A 20,434-nucleotide genomic window follows, 5' to 3' on the forward strand; every position below is an offset into this window, starting at 1 on the left:
TGAATGATAATTTCTGTTAATCTTTCACACATAATATGTTGAGAGACCTTAGTTTGACTTTAAGTCTGGTCTTCTTTTTTGGAATCCTCTATTTGATTTGTAATCCAACTAAAAATATTTTATGGATTTAAATTAGTTCACCTTCCTTTATCTCCTTTCAAGAGATTAAAGAAAGACAAATTGATCAAACCTGTAAAGCCCACACCCTGGGATGCATAGTGATAGCTCAACTATCAAAAGAACTCTATGGTGATACGCTGGGCCTTTCTGCTCTTTGGTTGTTGGCTGCTGCTCTGCCTGGGTCCAGCCTCATGAGAAGATGGAGGTGGTGGCAGCAGCACTAATTCAGGGCCTGGAGCACATCATGGACCAGAGTGGATACCTGGTCATCTGCAACGGGGTGGTACTGGCATCGGCAGGCAACCTGGAGAATGACAATCAAGCTGTAGAGGCAATCTCAGAGTTGGCCTGCATGGCCTGCACCTTCCACCTTCCCCGCTGCCCAGCAGTGCCCTTCCACCAAATCTCAGTGGTATTTGGGGTGCACTTCTTCCTTGTGACCATCACAGGACAAAAGTTGTTTGTAGTGAGGAGGCAGAACAGCATCCAAGAGCCTGTGACCACTTGAGCGAAAATTGGTGTCTCTTGGTCGGACTGTGAAAATTTTGGGGTGGCAGGAGGGGGGAACAGAGCCGCTTCTTTCCTCCCTGATGTACACAGCTATCCTTTAAGTGTCTGTCAGGGACTTCACAGTCATTGTGGGGATTGGGGTATAAAAATGGGGTGCTAATAGCTGCATCATGTGGAATAAATAAATAAAGCACAGAGAAAATAATAGAAAGGACTCTATCACAACAACTCCCAATCTTTGATAACACCAAATTGGATAAGCATGTCTTAACCTTCTCCCTCACTCTGAGAAATTTCACTAGAAAGCTTTTGCCTCCAAGCAGAAACATCAATTTGGCTTTAGGCAACATTCAGTGACAACTTTCTGGAGAAATATCATAGTTTCATCAAACCTCTTTTGATTACTGTATATTTAATTTCCACAGCCCTAGTCAGCACATCCAGTAGGCTGTGGTGAGCCACAGCCATAGAGCTTGCAGGGGGGGGGGGGGGGAGTTTTTTTTCAGGTTGGCCAAATGCTCATGGATCACAATTCTTTTTCTTTTCTCTCTCTCTCTCTCTCTCTCTGAAAAATAATTTTAGTTTTAAGCAAAGAAACATTAGCTACATTTACAGTATGTAAAATAGATTAAGACTGGTTAAAATTAATTTTTATATATCATTAAATCATTAATTTTCTCCTCACTATGAACAAAACAATCCTGATTAATTTTGTGTCTGTGGGCAGAGCATATGGGCAGGAAAAAGTCTCTTGAACCTGCATTTTCTGGAAGCAGTTCAAAAACCTGTTGTCTGCACTGGCTGCTCCCAAGGTGTTCTGAATGTGCATGGCCTGACTGCACAGCATGGCATCAAGCCATGCTGCTGGATAATTTTTTGGGTCACCTCCCCACCATCCATGTGCACCGTCACACAGACACACCACCAGTGAAGCCACATACATCTGGCCTCACCTCAATTTCGTTCAACAGAGCTGAAAGTCTGTAAGAAGGCATCTTCACAGATAAGTGTTGCACGGAATTCAGAGCACTAGTTACGCAGTGTTTCAAATTACATGAAGATCTTCCACCCAGAATATTGTACATGTGTTGCTGCTGCTTCTCAGACCTTCAGTTCCATGTGTGGAGGGCAAAAGGTCAGGTCACCACACACTCCATTTCCCTCCTCCATTCATTCTTACATCTGGAGAAGAATATATGAAGAGTTCTAGTCAAACTCACATTAGTGGTGCAGCTTAATTTACAGAGACATCATATTTCTGTGGTGGTTTTTTTTACTTTTCTTTTTTTAAAAAAAATATTGTTCAGAGGCTGTGTTTTTCTCTGGTGCTTTGATCTTTTGAAGTGAAGCTCTGCTAAATTTGTGACACAGCCATTTTTATACTGGTTTCTAACTGAACAGGAGAATCCAAGTCTCAGTTTTATCTTGCAGGTTTCTTTGATGTTTGCTATGGATTCACAGCTTTCTTGAAAGACAGAGAAGAAGAGAGAGAGAGATTCCAAAATGTCTGAAACAGGAAGCACAAAAAAATGTCAGTTCTAAGTGGAGAAACTGACAAATAGAAGAAAGATGAGAAACAAGGGGCTCCCTATCCATACTTTGAGAAGTGTTGCAGGTTCATTTGGTCTCCTTGGTATTTGCATATCTTTTTAGACATAGGTGTCTGTGTGAGGCAAGATGGATGGACAAATATGATAGTTTGAGGTTAATTATAAGGTACATTAATTCCGTTTATTACTCAAGAGATAAGAAGCAGAAATGGCTGTCCTTGAAACAAAAGGTGAAGCATGAGACATGCCAGGCTACAGCAAGGGACGGAAGCATGAGAGTCAGAATGATGCACTTACCATGATAAATGTTCACTTTACCTACTGTTCAGAGAAGTACATTATGTAACTGTATTTGACAAGGAAGTGTTGGGGATTGTTCAATGTAATTTTGAAGTATCGAGGGCTAAGGTGAAATCATTCCTCCAATTCATTTTCCACTTTACTGATGCCAACTGTGCTGGGAGAGGGGTTTCAGGATTTCACCAGTTTTGCTGGTTCAGCAGGATTCTATAGTGGCGCAAAAGGTTTCTGGCCAGAATCAGAAGCAGTATACCTCTGAATATAATCTCTGATGGAACACAAGCAAGAGAGTGCTATTGTACTCCTGTCCTACTTGTGGTTTCCAAAAGGCGTCAGACTGGCTGCTATGGGGACAATGTATTGGACTAGCTAGGGTTGTCGCCTGATTCAGTATAGCTAGAGTGACCATATGACACAAGGTCATTGCACTTTTAAATTGGAATGAAAGGAATTTCAGCAGGTACAGTTGAGCTTTTCCACAGTAGCCATCCTAAGTTGTTGTGTGCCTTCAAGTCATTTCTGATTTCTGGCAACTTTAAGGTGAACTCATTGCAGATTTCCTTTGCAAGATTTGTTCACAGAAGGTTTGCCTTTGCCTTCCTCTAAGGCTGGAAGACTGTGACTTGCCCAACATTATCCAGAGCTTCCATAGCCTGAGCAGGAATTTTAACTTTGGTCTCCAGAGTCCTAGTTCAGTGCTCAGACCACAGCACACATACTGTACTTACAACCCAAGTACAGCTTTTTTTTATGCTTACACAAATGTTAAAACAGCAAGATCAATAAGAACAATAATAGGAGAAAAAGATTCAAAGATTAATGGAATGGGACTGACAGTGCAATTCTATACATGTCTACTGAGACATCTGCCCTATTCTGTTTTGAAGGGTTTATTAAATAATACCCACTTAGTTTTGGGGGGTTAGTTCTATGCCACCTGCAGTGCCTTTAGTTACATGTCTACACTGATTGCAGCTTGTTAACCATTCCATTCAAGAGTGTTGCTTGTGCCTATGTGGTGGATGTACATAACCTGTGCATGCTTTACACATAATGTTGCAAGGATTAGGCTCTGCTGTAGAAGGGGAGAAGGGGAAGGGGGAGACAGGGGGGGTTCCCAACCTGGCGACCCCCGAGAAAGGGTTGAGTGACCCCCAGGTTGGGAACCCCTGTGCTAGAGAATTCTGGGAATTTTAGTTTATTGTAGCACCAGAACTCTCTGACAGAAAGGCCAAATGTCTCATAAAACAATAGTTCCCAGAATTCTCTTGCATTGAACCAGGACATTTAAAGCAGTCTCGAACTGGATTATTTCTGCAGTGTGTTTTGGATATCAATGACCCTTCCCACACCATGGAGTCAGATTCACAATTCTTTAAATTTTCTTCTTAACCTTCATTGAATACAGTGATCAATGCTTGAAACAGACACTGTTATGTAACAATTATTGCACAACAACTTCAGAAAGCTAGATTTAAATCCTTACTCATAGCTGAAGCTCAGCAGCATCTCCAAATTTGAGGTAATCCTTGGTAAGGAGCTCTTCAGGATTGGTTGGGTACCCCTCTCAAGTAACATACCTACCTGAATAATTTTTTAAGGGTGTTGTGTGACACCACCACTCCTAGTATGCAGTTTCAAAACATACTGCAGAAATAATCTAGCCTGGGCTTTAATACCATTTGTGTTTTTCTCCACTGACATCACTGGGCCCAGTTGATTGGAATGGTTTAGGCCGGGGTAGGCAACCTTTTTGAGCCAGGGGCCGGGTTACTGTCCCTCAAACAACTGGGGGGCCGAAGCCAAAAAATAAATAATTCAATAATTTTTAAAAATTTTAAATAAATAAATAAATAAATAAATAAATAATTTCTGTATTATTATTATTATTATTATTATTATTATTATTATTATTATTAACCTTTATTTATAAAGCACTGTAAATTTACACATACACTGCACACATTATATTTTGAAGTAAAAAACAAAATGGGAACATATACAATATTTAAATTGAAGAACAATTTCCCGGCCTCTGTGGAGGCTTCGGCCTTCAGAGGCCGGGAAGGAGGGAGGAGGCCGCCCAAGATCGCGGCGATTGCCTTCCCGGCCTCTGTGGAGGCTTGGGCCTTCACAGAGGCCGGGAAGGAGGGAGGAGGCTGCCCGTGATCGCGGCGATCATTGCAATCGCGGGCGTCCCCCGTGCCCTTTCCTGGCCTCTGTGGAGGCTTGGGCCTTGACAGAGGCCGGGAAGGAGGGAGGAGGCCACCTTTCGCGGGCGGCAATCGGCGGCAGGACCGGGCTGGGGCCAGTCCCTAGGCCTCAGCGGGCCGTATGCCGCCCTCGGGCCGTAGGTTGCCGACCCCTGGTTTAGGCTGTTGGGCTTCAATACAGACCCTTTTGAAGTTCATTGGATGGCATTGAACTAATCACCACCTATCTTACTTTCATTTACTTTTCCAGTTGTGAAGACGAAGGAGTTTATCAAACGGGAGGAATTTCTCTTAAATTCGAATGAAAAGAAAGTGAGGCCAGAACACATTCACTTAAAGTCGCTAGTTTAGCTCAATTACATGAATGTGCATTGCATTCGAACTGGCTTCCAAGTGCCCAAAAATAGCATGTGGCAGTCTATCACGCAATAACGTGAAACCACACGATTGCATTCAGACTGACTTCCCATTGCCCAAATTTGCATGTAGTGGGTTATCACACAATAACGTTAAACCCCATGATTGCGTTCAGATTGCCATTGGATTATGCTTCCAATTTCCATTGTCTGATAAACTCCAAAGTGGGCTTATACCTTGTTGTCATGAGTTCCTTAGAAGAAGGCTTAGAAACTAATGTGATTAGTCCAAAGATATTTACTTCCTTTCCCAAAGCTATAACAAGAATTACTGTACATTGTGCTTGTGCCCTTCAGGATTATTCCATCCTTCTAACCAAGTGCCTCATTTTATAGTTAGGATTTCCCAGGAAACTGTTAGCTCTTTCTTGTACAATATTGTTGGCTCACACATGAAAAGGAAACATCCCTCTTCTTAGAGAAGTAGTACACTCAGCTTTTTGGAAGAAATTCTCTCAGATGAATTCAGTGTGTTTTTTTTAAAAAAAGTATTGCGTCCTGAATAATTATTGTAGAAACTTTCTATAATAACTTTCTTAGCTGAGTGATGTGCTTGAGAGAACAGCTTTTTAAAAACTCTTAATGGAATTCTAAAGAGAAATTACTCACTTTAATTTGGAACTTTATCTTCAACCACATCCCAAGGTACTCCAGCAAAAAGAGGATATACAAATTAAAATAAAGTGAATTATTTGCCATGAAGTATATATTTGTGGTTACAGAATTATGCATGCTCCAATGGCAGTCTCTCTCTCTGGCTTTACTTTGCGAATGAAAATTCAGGAAGGACTCATCCCGCACTTTCTACAAGCGCGCTGATGACTAAAAAGGCCAATCCGAGATAAACAAGTCTGGTTGCAGAAAGCACAGCAGAAAGTCTCCTTGGGTGATGTTTCCGGGTTGTGGTTCTTTCTGCGTTGTTGTTTCTCTTGTCTTCAAGCAATCTTTCTGCTGAAAGATGGTGTTTGTAATAGTCAGCTGCTGTTCTGCACAAAACTCTAGCAGGAGGCGTCCGTTATCATTACAGTTTCCAACACCATGCTTTCCTAAAACACCTTTCCACGCTTCGAAGTTCTTTCCTACTCTGGCATTGAAGTCACCAAGGATAATGATTTTGTCTTCTGCAGGGACTTTTTGTATAAGGTGGCGTAGGTCTGAGTAGAATTTGTCTTTCTCCACAGGGTTGGCTTGCATAGTTGGGGCATATATACTGAAGAGAACAATAATGCGATCAGAGTGTACTGTTGGCAAGGTTTCAAGTTTAGAGGCAATGGAGTTTTTGATCATAAAGCCTACACCTGAAAGATGTTTATCAATTTTGGGTTTGCCAGACCAGTAGAGTGTGTAGCCGGCACCATGTTCTTTAAGGCTGCCTTCCTCGTGGTGACGAACTTCACTAAGAGCAGCGATGTCAATGTTAAGTCGTGACAGTTCATGGGCTATTAGAGCAGAACAACACTCAGGACGTCACCTGTCTGCAGAATCTTGCATGGTTCTGATATTCCAACATGCAAGCGTTAGTCTATTTGCACCTTTGGAGGCTGGTGTGTGCCTTTGTTTCTTTGTCTTTGTTTGACCGCATCACAAGATACCCGTTGGCCACGGCTAGCTAACAGGGTAGATGGGGATGAGCTTTCATTAGGCCACATTTCTAGGCCCCTCTCCATATGGAGCAAGCAGTGATCTCCTTAAAAAAGGCTGCTTGGTCATTCAGGATGCTGTCAAACAAGACTGTCATCCCCCGGGTCAGTCTCAAGCAAACAAAGTCCTGAACCGCCTGCATGCAGGGTTGGGTCTGCGGCTTCCAGTGCATCTTTACACCTGCCATTTCGTCCCTCGCCTGTCGCTACAGGGCTTTTTCGGAAGTTGGATGTATCCTTCAAGCCTGTGCAATGAATTTTTCTGGTGGAGCATAGCATGCACAGAACTGGCCTCACCCTTTAAACCAGAGGTTCATCTGCTGAGGTCTTGACAAGCATGGACAGTGGCAGCGAGGTCCTCGGGTCATAGGTTTGATTAGAATTTCCTTCTCTTAGATGGTTGACCTTACAGGGTTAGACAAGCACCATCTGCCCGGGTTTGGGATTAGAGTTTTCCTTCTCCTAGGATGGTTGCCATAAAGCTAGAGAGCCCATCCTGTCCTTTGGCGCTCTTGGTCAGACCCTTTGGTTGTGATCTGTTTGGCATGCGAGGCCCTACCGGTGGCTATTATATCACCACCAGCATTGCTCACAATTTCCTTAGGGTATGCAAGCCTCTCCCCCATGACAAGGGGACGTCAACGGAGAGGCAGTACAGAAATTACAAAATGTTCTCTATAGTTTACCATATATGCCATAGGAAGTTTCCTCCAATGTGCAATGATAATCCACTGGAGCCAAAATGTAAGCCTTATTACTGAAGTGGAGTTTTGGCTTGTCTCAGATTGTTCTGAAGGGTAGTGCTATTTGGCAAATATTTTGCTAAGAAATATCTATCTATCTATCTATCTATCTATCTATCTCTCTATTGCCTGGAGAAAGACCTAGTAAATAGAATATATTTGTACCATATTAGTAACAACAGAACCTGACTTAAGAGTCCCAAAAATCTTGTTCATCATTGAAATAAATTAAATGAAATAACAGTTTTTACATCCCAAAATTATGAGCTTGGAGTTTGTCATTTATTTGCCATGTCCTTAATCCAACTGTTCGTCTCAACTAGAGTGACCCAATGGAATCAATGAAATGTAAATGGTTACTTACTAAGGGGCAAAAGAGACCCGAATCTGCCTTTTTGCCTGCCGAAAAAGGAGAGACAAAGAATTTGGCTCTTAGTCACATGCTTTACGTGTTAGAATTCTTGAAAGGGTGTGCCCCCTACATGTGTTGTCCCTGCCTCAAGCAAAATAGAGATCTGTGATCCTAACATCTACATGATTTTTCTATCTTTTCTTCCCCTCCATGATTTTTTTTTAACCATCTTTGAACCTCAAACAAGCCAATGGGCTTTGGAAGCTAGTGTGATTTATTTTGCTCCTTTGGATAAGCCAAATCAAGTTATCTTAATGTGTATTTTGGACAGGATTAATTTGCAAGTCTGACTGCTGAGGCACACATCTCTGAGGAAATCTCACTGTGAGGGGACAAGTAAGTTAATTGTAGGAAATATATGACTGGTTTGGAGAAGAAGTGCACTTTGAGAAGCTTAAGGAATGACAGAATCATAGAGGTAAAAGGAAGAGGTAATATGTTAGAAACTGACATCCCAACCTGCGATATTATTCTAGCATTGAACTCAATGGAAATTAGTTCTGAGTAGACATATAAAAGATTATGGTTTTAGTTAATTTTTTTGTATATTTGTATGCTGTGGAGGCAATATTATCAGATGTTGTTTTCTAGTAGTAATTGACTAACTCCACTGAGATATTTGCTTTTAATAAAAAGCTATACTTGGAAGAATGCATCAGTATGTGTCTCTCTGTGCATTGTCCTTCTTCCCTCTGTGGTATAAAAATAAAGACATAAAGCTTAGTCGCTAATCTTTCTAACAGCAAAAGCAAATTAGATTGATAAGAAAATGTTAAGGAATAGGGTTTCCCACAATTGATCTGAAAGCTGATTTCACTTCAGCTCTCACACTGGCCTTCTCAAGGCTGAACACTGGGGATAAGAGTGGGAGTGTGGGAATGAATCTGTTATTCATTGATAATATCACACATGGTAATTGTCTACTAGATGTTCATTGAACCACATTTCAGGCAACATCCCAAACCATATTTCCCTGCAAGGACATTCATCTGTTGAAGTAGCAAGAGAATGTCATATCCTATTAACATAATACCTCCTTAAGGGAAGTATATATGAATAAAGGTACCTCTCTGTAAACTTACACCTTAAAATCTAACAAATTTATTATAAGATAAGTTCAGGTGCATGAAAACCTATCCAGAATTTCGGATATTAAGCAGAGCAGTGCTTCTCAAAGTGGAGGTCCCTGGACCAAGGTAGTCCCTGGCAAGTATCCAGGAAAGGAAAAAACAACATGGTGTCAGTTCCTGGCACAATAAAAAATAGTCGCTGGTCCCCCAACATCAGATAGCCCGAGAAGCACCAATGTAGACTAAACATGGAGGTGCAAGATTGTAGACAGATCAAAAGGAAATTAACTGCAAAAAGTACAGATGGCGACACAATTTTTAGAACTTCTTCTTGTTATTTTGTGTCTTCGAGTCATTTCCAAGTTATGCCAACCATAAGCTCATCCTACCATAAGGTTTTCTTGGCAAGATTTGTTCGGAGAGGGCTTGTCATTGCTTTCCTCTGAAGCTGAGAGAGTGTGACTTGCCTAAAGTCACAACCAATTGCTATGGCTGAGTGGGGATTTGAACCATGATCTTCCAGAGTTCTAGTCCAATACTGAAACCACTACATCACACAGATGGATTATGAAGTATCAAATATATAACACCACCTGGAACAACAAAACATATGTCTACTAAATGCTGTTAGTTTGCTTTATTTTTATTTGATTATTTAATTTTTATCTCATTTTTCTCCTGACATGAGATGGAAGACAGTTTACAACAAATGAAAACAAACTACAACCCAAACCCTATTATAAAAAAGTTAAAAACAAATAAAGAAGCAAACAATTAAAATTGTTCAAAACACATTGTGTGTGTGTACCCTCAAGTCACCTGTTGACTTATAGTGATCCCATGAATTTTATAGGGTTTCCTTAGGTAAGGAATACTCAGATGTGTTTTTGCCTGTTCCTTCCTCTGAAATATAACCTACACCACCTGGTCTCTCATCCAGATACTAATCAGGGTTGACTCTGCTTAGCTTTCAAGATCAGACAGGATCTGATGTCCTTGGGTTTTTTGTTATTGTTATGTTCCTTGAAGTCATTCCTGACTTACAGTATCCCTAAGGCAAACCTATCATAAAGGTTCTGGGGCTTAGAGTGTGGGATTCACCCAGAGTCACCCAGTAAGTTTCCATGGCTGAGCAAGGAAACTTCATAATCTTCAGAGTCCTATGCCCAAACCACTACACCACTTTGGCACTCATTTCGACTTTTTACACTATAATTTAACCTGAAGATAATGGAGCAGAGGACAGAACAGGGGAATTTCGGCACAGAATAAGTAAAGAAATAGTAGAGGAATACCTTGTTAATCTAAATGAATATAAGTCTCCAGGACCAGATGAACTACATTCAAGAATATTAAAAGAACTGGCAAATGTAATATTGGAGCCATTGGCAATAATCTTTGAGAACTCCTGGAGAACAGGAGAAGTCCCAGCAGAATGGAGGAGGGCAAACGTTGTCCCCATCTTCAAAAAGGAGAAAAAAGAGGATCCCAACAATTATCGTCCAGTCAGTCTGACATCAATACCAGGAAAGATTCTAGAGCAGATAATTAAACAGAGAGTCTGTGAACATCTAGAAAGCAATGCCATAATCACAAAAAGTCAACATGGGTTTCAGAGAAACAAGTCATGCCAGACAAACCTAATCTCTTTCTTTGATAAAATTACCAGCTTGGTAGATGAAGGGAATGCTGTGGATATAGTATATCTTGATTTCAGTAAGGCCTTTGACAAGGTTTCCCATGATATTCTTGCAAACAAGCTTGTAAAATGTGGGCTAGACAAAGTAACTGTTAAATGGATCTGTAATTGGTTGACCGGCCGAACCCAAAGGGTGCTCAACAATGCTCTTTTTCCTCCTGGAGGGAAGTGACCAGTGGGGTCCCACAGGGCTCTGTCCTGGTCCCAGTGTTATTCAACATCTTTATCAATGACCTGGATGACAGAATTGGGAGCACACTTATCAAATTTGCAGATGACACCAAATTAGGAGGAATAGTTAATACTCCAGAGGACAGGACCAACATTCAAAATGATCTGAATAGACTAGAAAGCTGGGCCAAAGCTAACAAAATGAAATTCAACACAGAGAAATGTAAGGTACTGCACTTAGGACAGAAAAATGAAATGCACAGATATAGGATGGGAGACACATTGCTGAATGAAAGTACATGTGAAAGAAATCTAGGAGTCCAAGTAGACCATAAGTTGAACATGAGTCAACAGTGTGATGCGGCAGCTAAAAAGGCCAATGCAATTCTAGGCTGCATCATTAAAAGTATAGTGTCTAGATCAAGAGAAGTAATAGTGCCACTGTATTCTGCTCTGGTCAGGCCCCACCTGGAATACTGTGTCCAGTTCTGGGCACCACAATTAAAAAAGGACATTGAGAAACTGGAGCGTGTCCAGAGGAGGGCGACTAAAATGGTGAAAGGTCTGGAAACCTTGCCCTATGAGGAATGACTCAGGGAGCTGGGGATGTTTAGCCTGGAGAAGAGAAGGTTAAGAGGTGATATGATAGCCCTGTTTAAATATTTGAAAGGATGTCACATTGAGGAGGGAGCAAGCTTGTTTTCTGCTGCTCCAGAGAACAGGACCCGGAACAATGGATGCAAGCTACAGGAAAAGAGATTCCACCTCAACATTAGGAAGAACTTCCTGACAGTAAGGGCTGTTCAACAGTGGAACAAACTCCCTCGGAGTGTAGTGGAGTCTCCTTCCTTGGAGGTCTTTAAGCAGAGGCTAGATGGCCATCTGTTGGGGATGCTTTGATTTGGATTTCCTGCATGGCAGGGGGTTGGACTGGATGGCCCTTGTGGTCTCTTCCAACTCTATGATTCTATGATTCTATGAAAAAGCAGCAGCATCCTACAGAATTTTATATTGTGTGCTATGAAGGGCCCCAATAGAAACAGAGAATTCACTTCTTTAGTCACAATACATTGCTTTTTCCTCATAGATGCAAAGTATGCTATATAACCTTTCAGAGCTTACTTCAAATCCAAAAAGCTTATTGACCTCTCCAACAGAGATTCCAAGTCTTTGCTTCCCAATGAAGATGAAATCATCCAGTCTGGCATGCAATGCTAACAGTGGCTGGACAGCAGTCAAGTTAGACAGGAATCTTTTCAGACATTATTACCATTTGTGTACTTTTCGGTGCCTTCTGCATTCCAGGCTTGCATAAACAAAGCAGTAAAGCTGTGCTTTGCCTTCCTCTGTGTCTGTGTGTGTTTAGTGATTCTCACTAAATTGCTAAGTGCACAATAAGAGGCTGTGTGAGGGAAGAGTCATAGTTTAAACATGAGTCACATAGAAACAACTGGAAATGAAAACTAGCACTCCTAGCTTTTCCTTTACTCAGGTAAACATTAGATGTGAAAATCTATTGGCTTGGTTTTCTTTAGAATCCCACCAGCATCTTGTCCTAGATTACAAGCCCCCTCTCCTCCTTGGGTATCTTTCATTAAGCTCTTTGCTCATTATACCAATTTGTCCATATTTTTCTTCTTTTTTTAGTGTAATAATTATTATCTTTTTACAGAAACAATGTTGTAGTTTGCAATTAAAATAATATACAAAGATAAAAAAACCAGGTGGGGGAGAAGAACAAAGGAGATAGAGGAAGAAAAAAAGGAAAGAAAGAAAGAAAGAAAGAAAAAGACTTTTAAAAAGAAGAAGGACATATAACTAATACATAGTAGGAGTCCCCCCGCCTCCTCACTGTAATGAAAATAAAAATAAAAAAGGAAAAACTATTACTCTACCATTACAGATCCAACTAAATATTCCTATTAAAATTGCAAATAATCATAGCCACAGATAATTATATTGTTAGATCCATAGACATTCAAAATATCTTCAGTTGGCTTATCCTTTAGAATCCAGGTTAATTTGGCCATTTGGGCTAACTCAGCGCCATTAACAACCCATTGATGCTTCAGTCCTTTTCCAAGTTTGAGAAAACAATTTTTCTTGCTGCTGTTGGAGAAATGATCCATATTTACTATCCAGCTCTTTATCCATAATGCCCAACAAAAATGCTTTTGGTAACATTACAAAATCTACTTTTAAAACTTTTTGGATTAGCATATAAATTTTAAGCCAGTAGCCTTTCACTTTCTTACATGTCCACCATGTATGAAAGCAGGAGCCTCCTTATCTTAGCTTCCCCAACATTGATTTGAAACATTCACGAGCATTTTTGACTGTGGAGCCAGTCCCCTACCCCTCAAAAAGACACAACAAATAATAGGGATTGTAGGTATTATTAGTCAGACTTTTGGTTCATTTACAGTCACCCCTCCTTTTTCATGGGGGATCCATTCTGTCCCCCCTCGCGGAAATGGAGTTTCTCCTATATTTAAGCCCCATTGGCTCGAATATAGACGCGAGTGCACACCGCAAGCACGCACCCCATTCATTCTCCCTTTGTTCGTCCCTCATGCATAAGCAAGAGATGTGGATCCAAAGACCATGAGAATGTAGGGAAGATTGAATATCATAAATGAAATCAACAACATTATTCTGGGCAATGCTGGGTACAGTTTCTAGTAATTCATTAAAGTGGCAACCCTAACTTTCTAGTGGTATTAATTAACTGTTTTTGAGGACGAAGTTGTGTCAAGACAGATATAATGTTTGAGAGCTCTAGCTTCAGGTCAGGTTTAGTATTTAACCTGCTTTTGTATTTAGAAATATGACCGGGGGGGGGGGGGGGTTCCTATGAATTTGTGGGTGATATAGAGAAAGTAGGTAGGGAAAATTCATCCCTCTTAGTGAGTACTTCTTCACAGAGCATGTAGAATTCTATAAAAGCTCTGTAGAATTCACTACCACAAAATGTACCTTTAAAGGGAGATTAAACAAATGCATGGAGAATAAGGCTATTCGTTAGCCATGATACTTGTTATTTCTAGTTTTAGAGACATCATGCCTCTGCATCCCAGTTGCTTGGAATATGAATAGAAGGTTCTAATTCCGCTCATGATTCTGCTTGTGGGCTTCCCACAGGCATCCAGTTGGCCACTGTGGGAACAGAATGCTGGATCATATGGACCTTTAATCCAGCACAGCTCCTCTTAAATTTTTATGCAAGCACAATGGTTGTCAATCTTTCCACAGACCACTTAAATACTTTTGCAGATCCCAGTTTGAGAAAATCTGTTCTAGGTGACCTATGTTTTGCCCATCTCTGAAAAGAGCATTCATCTGACATTTTGCTAGTCATTTTCCCCCTAGCAAATAGGGCCAATATATTGCAACATTGTGATTGCCCTTGCATTTAATTAACCCCAAATAATTCTTTCCTAAACAATCCATGAAGCCTGAAGTTGACTAGGTGGAGTGTGATATCAAGTATATTTTCACCTGAGTGTGCAATCCTGTATACACTTACTTGGAAATTAAGTGGTGTCTGTTAGGCCAAAATACTCCAGGAGTACCTGTTGCCTTGGGTCCTCTATTGTGACAGTGGGCAGCAGTTTGCATGTGTATCCCACTGTGCCACCTGACTCCTCTGCTGCTTCTGTGAGTCTCTGCTCTGAGGACAAAAGGAGATGCCCAGCTGGGCATCTAATTCTGACCTCAGAGTAAGCGCAGTGCTGTTTATGCAAGTCAACTTCAGGCTTCATGGATTGTTTAGGAAAGAATTATTTCTTACAAGGCTATGCTCTAAAATGAATGAAAATGCTGTATTATCTGTTGGAGCCATTAGTTTTTCTAAATTAACTCACATCTTTAAAAAAAAAAAAAAAGCCGGCTTGACATTGAGGAAGAATATAAAGTGATAATGTCATGGCAAGCTGCCACATTGAAAACATTTGAAAACATAAGTGCTAGAATTTTAAAAAATATAAAAAGGACAGCTGTGGGTAAACTCAGCTATTTATATATTATAGAAAGCAAGCACACTGAATTATATTGCTTTTTTAATGAATGTTGAATCTGACTAATGGCAAAAAGATCTAAAACTCTGAAGCTCCAAGAGAAAAAGAAATAGTTCACTGTTGAGCTCTATCAAAAGAAAGATAGGTTATTTTTATCTGCTAAGGACTCCACAATGGTAATGATTGCCTTCTTCTTAGGCTAAAAGGCTGTGACTTGCCCAAGGCTACCCAGTGAGTTTCCATGGTTGAGCACAAATTCAAACCCTGGCCCCCATTCACACTATGAAATAACCCAGTTTGGAAACCAGATTATTTTCCAATTGTTCAGATTTAGGTGAGAAGGGCAACCAAAAAGCCCATTCAAACCGGTGTATTTGGTACCGGATCCCTTAGCAGCTCTTTATTTAAGACTCACAACAATCCACATCTCCAGTGGTGTCAATAAGCTATCAGATCGATTCGGATCGCACAGCCACCATTCAGGAAAAGGAGGTGCCTCCATTTTGATCCGGAACAGTTGCAAATGGGAACTTCAGACTGGATTTAAATGCCATGGAGAGATTCACTGTCTTAAAATGTAATGGGAAGTGAATCACTCTGTGCAAAAAAATGAAAAAAAATCTAAGTGTGACTGGCCCCTGGTCTCTCAGACTGCTGATTGAACAGTCAAATCATAACACCATGCTAGCTCTAAAAAGGATTTCTCAGCTCATTAGATTTTAGAATTCTGGGATTTGCAATTTAGAAAGTGGCATTCAGAATTGTTTTGGCAAGAGAACTCTAGTGCCTCAACAAACTAGAAACCCCAGGATTCCATAGCTTACAGCCATAGCAATTTAAAGTGAATCAGAGTGTTACAATTGTGTAGTGTGAAGGGGCCCAGGCTTGGCCCAGGTGAACTCATGTACTAACAATATAAATAGTCACTGTGTGACAAAGTTGCAAGAAGGGGCTGAGTGAAATATAGATTGTGTGTGTGTGTGTGTTTCTAGTATGTGATTGATAATGTCTTGAACTCCTGACTCCTGAAACCTGTACTGCGTGGGAGAGTGGAGATTTCAAAACAAAGGGTTGTTGTTTTTAATCCATCATTATGCAGCAAAATTAACCAGTGCTATTTTAGTTATACTCTGAATAAAATTACCCAGAAATTATTTGAATCTGAATTAGATTTAATAAGTTTCACTGAAGTATAATTGCTTTGGCATGCATCCAAACATCATGATTATTTTGTACTCATATGAAAGGATTACAAACTCACATACACATGCAACATTTAGCTGGACTCCTTGAAACTCTCTCCAGTTGAGCAGAATGTGATGATAATTTTCTCACCCCAGTACAGAGGAAATGGCAATAACAACTTTCAGTTGATCCAGTGGCCTTATTGGGGAGAGGCGTGATGGTGCAGACCACACCGGGTGACCTCCCCAGAAGGGGAGGTAATACCTGATTGGGCAATCTGCCCACCGTGAGGAAGGGGTGAGTGCACCCTGTCCTGACTCCCCACGGCAATGGCAGTTTCCTAAAGAGGAGGCCCCTGATGCTGCAAGGAGGGAGAAGGTCAAGCACATTTGGCGCCCATTCCCCACAGTGGTGGCAGTTTCCTATGAGGAGGCTGCTGCTGCAAGGAGGGAGAAATGGCCACCGCCGCAGGGAATTGGGGCTAGGTGCACTTGGCCTTCTCCCTCCTCACAGTGGTAGAGGCCTCCTCATGAGCACACCTGGTCCTGATTCCTCATGGCCATGGCATTTTTGTCACAAAGAAGCTGCTGCCACCAAAAGGAAAGAGAAGGCTAAGTGTGCCCAGTCTTGATTCCCTGCAGTGGTGGCAGTTTCTCCTCATGGCCTTGTCATGAGGAAAGTGCCACTGCTGTGGGGAATCAGGGCCAGGTGCACTCATGAGGAGGCCTCTGCCACCATGAGGAAGAAGAAGGCTGAGCACTCCTGGTCCTGATTCCTTGTGGCAGTGGCAATTTCCTCACGAGGAGTCGGCTGCACCGAAAGAAAGAAAACACAAGCACAGCCTTAACCTCGGCTGCAGCAGCCTCGCCTCTTGCATTGTGTGTGTGGGGATGGGGGGAGGGGGCAGGATGCCACTGAGTTGATACCACAAATGTGCAACAAATGTGCTTAGGGGAAGGTAGGATCCTGGGACTAAGCCCCACTCCTGCCATATTACAGATACAACATACCCTGATGTGTAAAAATGGGTACTTCTTTAAAACAAAGCCTGAATCCCAAGTTGTGTTAGGTTCCTGCAGACCAGATCTGGTACTTCATAGGATGAAGTAGGTTTCGCTTTAAGGCTACAAGAACTAAAGCTAGACTCACTCAGAATTTGTATTTTATTTGGATTTTAAAAAGGTAGAGAAATGAAAAGGAAAGGAAGAGGGAGGATCTGGCTTTCATTTCTGTTCTGCAAAACCAATAGTAGCTAGTGACTTCCGTGTCAATGGGGCAATCACAGGTTTAGTCAAAGTTTCAATAATGTTATCCTAGATATGTTCACTTAGACAGATCCTTTACATCTCTCACTAAAACCCAGAGCATATTCACTACCTCATTGCTATAGAAATTTCTGGCTAGTTTTTCTCTTACCGTTCAGCAATGGTGTCACTAAGGGGGTGCAGTGGTGCAGACCACAACAGGTGACAACCCAGAATAGGGGAGAGACCTGATTGGGCCATCCTCCCACTGTGGGGGAGTGCTCCCAGCCCTGTTTCCCCATGCTGGCAATGGTTCCTCATGAGGAGCCACCACCACTGTGGGGAAGGACAAGGCCGAGGGCACCCGACCCTGCTTCTCTGTGACAGTGGCATTTCCTCATGAGGATCTGCCACTACTGTGGAAAAGGACAAGGACAAGTCCCCCAGCAGTTCTGCCCCCAGGTGATACCAAGGGTGGCAACACCACTGCCGCCCAGTGCCCTGCTTTCCCATGGTGGCAGCGGTTCCTCACGAGGAGGAGCTGCTATCACCACAGGGAACAAAAAAACCAAGTACCCATAGCCCTGCCTCCCTGCCACAGCAATGGTTCCTCATGATGAGCCACTGCAAGAAATAAGAAGGCAAAGCTCCCCTGGTCCTGCATCTCCTCAGTGGTAGAAGTCTCCTTGTGAGGAAGCTGCTGCCATCATGGCAAAGGTGTAAGTGCGGTCTTTTGCCCATGCCCCAAGCAACCCTGTTCCCCCACACCAGATGACACTGGGGGTGGCAATGCATTACCCTCCAGTTCCCATCTTTGCCCAACAAAGAGGATGGAAGCTGGAATCATGAGTTTCATCAAAGTAAGAGCTGTATCAAATCTGTCCTCCTCTACACAGAGATTGGAGAACCCCTGTTAAAGGGATTAGAAGTTTGGTCTATCAGTCATTCAGCACAGCTCCTTCATCCCCTCCCTTCTTTCCTAAAAGATGCCCACCCCTCATAACATCTGAAGTATAAATAAAACTTTGTAAGTAATTGACTTTATTTATGGTAGCTTCAGAGGGAATACAACATCACTTTGGGAGGCACTAGAACCACTCCACAGGGGTCTGATGTGAAGGGGATTTGGGGCTTCATTCAGGCCTGATACACATGCCTACCTTTAAAATGTGTAGATTAGCTTGTCGTCACCATGACAACAAAAGTAATCATTTCTGATTTTTATACTTTGATCAATCAGTCTTAAGTGTCTGAACTGTCCTAAAGAAATCTCTTGGTACTCCTTTTCCATAATTCAGGGGTCACAAACAGATTTTCTTCATGCTGCCTTCTTTAGCATCAAGAATAGGAAACTGTATTTGCATAACCCTCCATGGGCCTTGATCCCACTATGTTTTAAATCCGGTTCAAACCACCATGGCTCCCACTCAATTCCAATCACTGAAGTGATTCGAAAAGGGGGAGGATGGCTTTTACCCATTTTTACCCATTTAAACCTCATCCAAAAGATGTTGGTAAAATGGGGTGTTTTTTGGGCTAAATCAATTTATTTGGGAAATAAATCAATTCAGGCCAGTGGAAACCATGCGGATTTGAATCCACACTCTGGCACAAGTGGGAACCAGAAAGGCAGGGCTTCCCTGGCTTCTCTGCGACCTCTTTCCCAGCTTCCCCAGCAGCGGGGAGGCCGGGAATGGAGGAAGAAGGTTGCTGAGCAGGGAAGCTTGGGAAGGAGGTCGCCAAGCAGAAGAAGCCCACAGGGAAGCCGAAGGAGGACACAGATAGGGTTGCCATAAGTCAGGACCTCCAAACCAGGACAAATGTAGGACACATTTTTTTCAAATGGAGGACACACGAAAAATTTGATGATTTTTTAAAAATGTTAATATAAATGCATGTTTCTTAGGCATGATCAAAATGGAGGAGGACAAGCCTAGACCGAGGACGCAGGCTCCTCTGAGGGGCTTGTGTGCTTGGCCCAGGCCTGTCCTCCGAGGCCACAGAGGACAATCCTAGACCGAGGATGCAGGCTCCTCAGAGGGGCTTGTGTGCTTGGCCCAGGCCTGTCCTCCGAGGCCACTATATCTCAGCAATAAACAAGGAACAAAACAGATGAAGGCGGACACAATGAGAGATTCCAAAAAGCTTTGGAGTTCAAAATCATAGTTGGCAGCTATAGCACCAAGGGCTTGAATAGTTGTGCCAGTGGAAACCAAAAGATAAGGAAAGGGCTCTGTAAAAAGTGATGCAGACATTGTTCATCTATGGTGTAAGGAAATGGCTATAATGCTGGACTGCACAAATCTTCAGTAATATTCCTTAGGTCAGCACAACTTTCTCTGTTTTGCCCTGCAGGAGGCAAAAGAAATAGAGAAAAATTCCCTGCCATATACTTTCTGAAAAATAAGTATTCAAAAAATATTCCCAAACAATTGTCAGGACAATTCAACATATTATGCAGCAGTAAATCTGATACTTGGTGGCAAGCTGAACTCTGCATATGCACTCATTGAGATATAGCCCTTATGAATCACAAACTGTTTGCTCCCCCCCCACCCACACAGGATTAGCAGATCAAGGAGTGGTATGTATGTCCTCCCAAGATTACAATTAAGGGGGCTTCTCTTGCAAGAAGAAACTGGGATTCACTTAGATCAGAGGTGGAGCCATGCAGCCTACCAGATTCATTGGACTGCTTCTTCATTCAGGCTAGGGCTGATGTGCAGTTGCAGTCCAGCTACATCAGAAGGCTGCATGATTGCCACTCCTGCATAAATCCTGAATGTCTAGGTACCACATCAGGCAGAAAATTTTGAGAGTTGGGGAGGCAAACATGAGGCACTTGAGGTAAGGGCTCTTAATGTCTTTTCTGTGTTCTCTAAAGCTGCTTGCTGTCCTGTTAGTCAGGACAAGTTGCTGAATGCAGAAAGTTAAGAAGTATCTTTATCCTTTGCCTAGCAAACAGTTGTCTGGACTGGTCTCTGCATCAGCCACTCAAATACGTCAACAGGATAAGTCATTAAAAAAAGTGTTATGAAACAGTAATGATCTCAGTTCTTATCCAACTCATTTTTCCTGGCACTGAGACTTCCACCTTTAAGTGTACATAGTAATATTCAGGATATACAGTAAGTATTTTTGTAAC

The 20,434-nt window shown here is 42.0% G+C and overlaps 1 protein-coding gene across 1 annotated transcript; it reads left to right on the forward strand.

Annotated features, from left to right (window-relative positions):
• The first annotated feature begins 319 nt into the window (after positions 1–319).
• On the forward strand, positions 320–628 carry LOC121920639 (ragulator complex protein LAMTOR4-like). Its single transcript, XM_042447772.1, has one exon. It carries the CDS (start codon positions 320–322, stop codon positions 626–628), a length of 309 nt encoding a protein of 102 aa, XP_042303706.1.
• The last annotated feature ends 19,806 nt before the right edge of the window (positions 629–20,434 follow it).

The sequence above is a fragment of the Sceloporus undulatus genome, chromosome 2, assembly GCF_019175285.1.
Source record: "Sceloporus undulatus isolate JIND9_A2432 ecotype Alabama chromosome 2, SceUnd_v1.1, whole genome shotgun sequence".
NCBI classification, from domain to species: Eukaryota; Metazoa; Chordata; class Lepidosauria; order Squamata; family Phrynosomatidae; genus Sceloporus; species Sceloporus undulatus.

Bases quoted from the DNA above. Each gene is read 5' to 3' on its own strand.
- LOC121920639 (XM_042447772.1), top strand. From the start codon at position 320: ATGGAGGTGGTGGCAGCAGCACTAATTCAGGGCCTGGAGCACATCATG.